The sequence below is a fragment of the Poecilia reticulata genome, unplaced genomic scaffold (genome assembly GCF_000633615.1).
Source record: "Poecilia reticulata strain Guanapo unplaced genomic scaffold, Guppy_female_1.0+MT scaffold_212, whole genome shotgun sequence".
NCBI lineage: Eukaryota > Metazoa > Chordata > Actinopteri > Cyprinodontiformes > Poeciliidae > Poecilia > Poecilia reticulata.
This window is the reverse complement of record NW_007615022.1, coordinates 385,957-388,305: the sequence shown is the minus strand read 5'-3', so window position 1 is coordinate 388,305 and position 2,349 is coordinate 385,957. Positions and strand designations below refer to the sequence as shown.

General features: G+C 53.7%; 1 protein-coding gene across 1 annotated transcript in view; it reads right to left on the bottom strand.

Annotated features, from left to right (window-relative positions):
* Positions 1–587: 587 nt before the first annotated feature.
* The window catches only part of hcfc1b (host cell factor C1b), a 13,753-nt gene continuing 11,991 nt past the window's right edge, over positions 588–2,349 (bottom strand). Inside the window, exons 27-30 of the mRNA XM_008402348.2 lie at positions 2,070–2,192; positions 1,816–2,001; positions 1,456–1,750; positions 588–1,378 (exon numbers count right to left, since the gene is read on the bottom strand). Of these exons, the coding sequence (XP_008400570.1) occupies positions 1,320–1,378; positions 1,456–1,750; positions 1,816–2,001; positions 2,070–2,192 (663 nt within the window). The 3' untranslated portion in view covers positions 588–1,319. The remainder of the gene's footprint in view (positions 1,379–1,455; positions 1,751–1,815; positions 2,002–2,069; positions 2,193–2,349) is intronic.

The window sequence follows — 2,349 nt, the reverse complement described above, 5'->3', positions numbered from 1 at the left end:
AGCTAATATGCATATTCTCTTCCTGATAAGTGGATTATCAAAATCAAAGCTGGGTCTCAGGCTGAATCTTTCCATTGTTGCTGCAGCTCAGCGCTGCTGCAGCTCAGCGCTGCTGCAGTCCTCCAGGATCAGCTCYGACATCCGTCTGATTCAGCTGCAGCAGGGAATCGTGTGGCGCTGCAGGCCGGCAGCTCTGGAGGCCTGGCGGCGGCGCGCCTGGAAACTCAGCTGAARTACTGGACAGGAGGGAAATAAMTGATAACAGGTGACAAGAAACAACTCAAAAGCAATTTATATAGTTTTGGAAGATCCAGCTTTTATCTTGGTAGTTCACTTCCTGTTATCAGCCAGGCTAAGCTAGATATTTAGCTAATAGTAGCCATGTCAGCTAAGCTAAATATTAGCAAATAAACAACCATTTCTTACTAAATTGTGACAATTATTTATTAAAAATGGAAAAACAAGTGAAAAAAACATTTACCAGAATGTTCTGGGGGTATCTGGACCTCCTGCTGATTGCTGCACCTGTTCACCACAGGCCACGCCCATCTACAGGTGCCAGCAGAAATCTGACTCCACACAGCCAATAAAAATGCTCTAAAAATCTTTATTGTTCCAGAGAATATTAAACATCAGCACGAGCGACCAATCAGAGCCCTCCGTCAACAGAAAGAAAACTGAAAACTTGTTTTATTAAAGCTTAAGAAATTTTTTTACACCAGGCCCCGCCCACATTCGAGACTCCGCCCACTTTAGGGCTTCTCAGTCATCTCAGGCTCCGCCCACTAAACACCAGAACTCAAAGAAAAGCCAAAGTTCTGACCCAGGGGACGTCACCTGAACACACCTGTTGTCTTTAAGCTCCGCCCGCATCGGGTCAGGAGTTCGACAGTTCTGAACTGAACGGATCCGAATGAGCAAACAGTCCAACATTCAAGAAAATTCTGGTTCTGGTGTTTTCATGGTTTAAAATCAGGAACAGAAACCGACTGGGAGGGAGCCGGTTCTGACTCTTCACATTGTGTTGGGTTGGTTCTGAAGGAGAACAGAGTTTGTACCAGAACCTCACAGTATGATGGAGGAGCTCCAGAACCTTCAGAACCATCAGCCCGTCTGATTGGATGCTGATGTAACTGGACCCGAGTAGAAATGAGTTGGAGGAGTTTCAGAACCTCCGGAGCAGCTGCCGGTCGGGTTTGGACCTTCGACACCATCAGAACCAAGGTCCAGTATCGGTGAGCTCCGGTTCCGGCGGAGCATGTTGAGTTGTTGGCAACCATCTTTGTGTCAGGTGGGATTCTGGGATCCGGCGCCGGTTCTTACATTCCCTGAGAAGCTCCACTTCTCTTTGGCGCCGGCTTGGAGTCTTTACCGGTTTCTATGGAAACGGAAAACAGACATCAGCAGCGTTGTCACAGTGGGGCAGAACTCCTCTGGTCCGGTTCTGGTTCTGACCTTGCAGCCATCGGACCTGCGTGGCCGGCCCGTAGCCCTTCTGGTTGCGGGCGGCGATGCGGAAGATGACGGCGGGCTTGGTGGTGTAGTCGATGTGCGCGTTGGCCAGGGTGGAGGCCTGAACCAGGCAGCACGGGTCAGAACCACAGTACACCCTCATGAAGGCCAGCTGGGCCGGGCCAGAACCGGGCGGCTTGGCCTGGCTGGACTGGATGGCCAGGTACACAGAGTACTCTGCGATGCTCCCCGCGGTGACGGCGGGCGGCTCCCAGGTGAGCTGGGCCCCGCCCAGGTTCTGGAGGGACAGAAATCCGTCAGGACGGGACGCCGCGTGTTTCCATGGTAACGGCAGGAACTCACCTTGCTTATCTTGATGGCGCACGGCGCTCCAGGGAACCCGGGGAGGCACGTCTTGAACGCCGCCACCTCGGAGAAGGCGCCGCGGCCGCAGATGTTGATCCCCGCCACCCGGAACTTGTAGGCGGTTCCCGGCTGAAGCTCCACCCTCCTCATCTGGCTGTAGTCCGGCGCCGCCACGCAGTCGTCCTGCAGGTACACAACACCCGCCAGTATGACCGCGACGACTCCATCAGCCCCCACCGGCCGGTACCTACCTCCAGCTCGTCGTCATCGTAGGGAACGTAGTAATGAGTCACAACGGCGTTGGTGACCTTCATGATGCCGACGTCAAACCACGGGTTCTCCTTCGGCGCCGACTTCATACGAGTGGTCGGTTCCTGCAACACAACGATGCTTCAGTGTTTGTCGCGTGCCGTTAGCATGTTTGGACAAATGAGCGGGATGTTAATGAAAGGGTGGCGTGTTCCTGGTACGTCAGCCGGCCTTCGGGTCGTTGGCCTGCTGCTGTGTTCTGAGCAGGCGGTTAGCATGTCA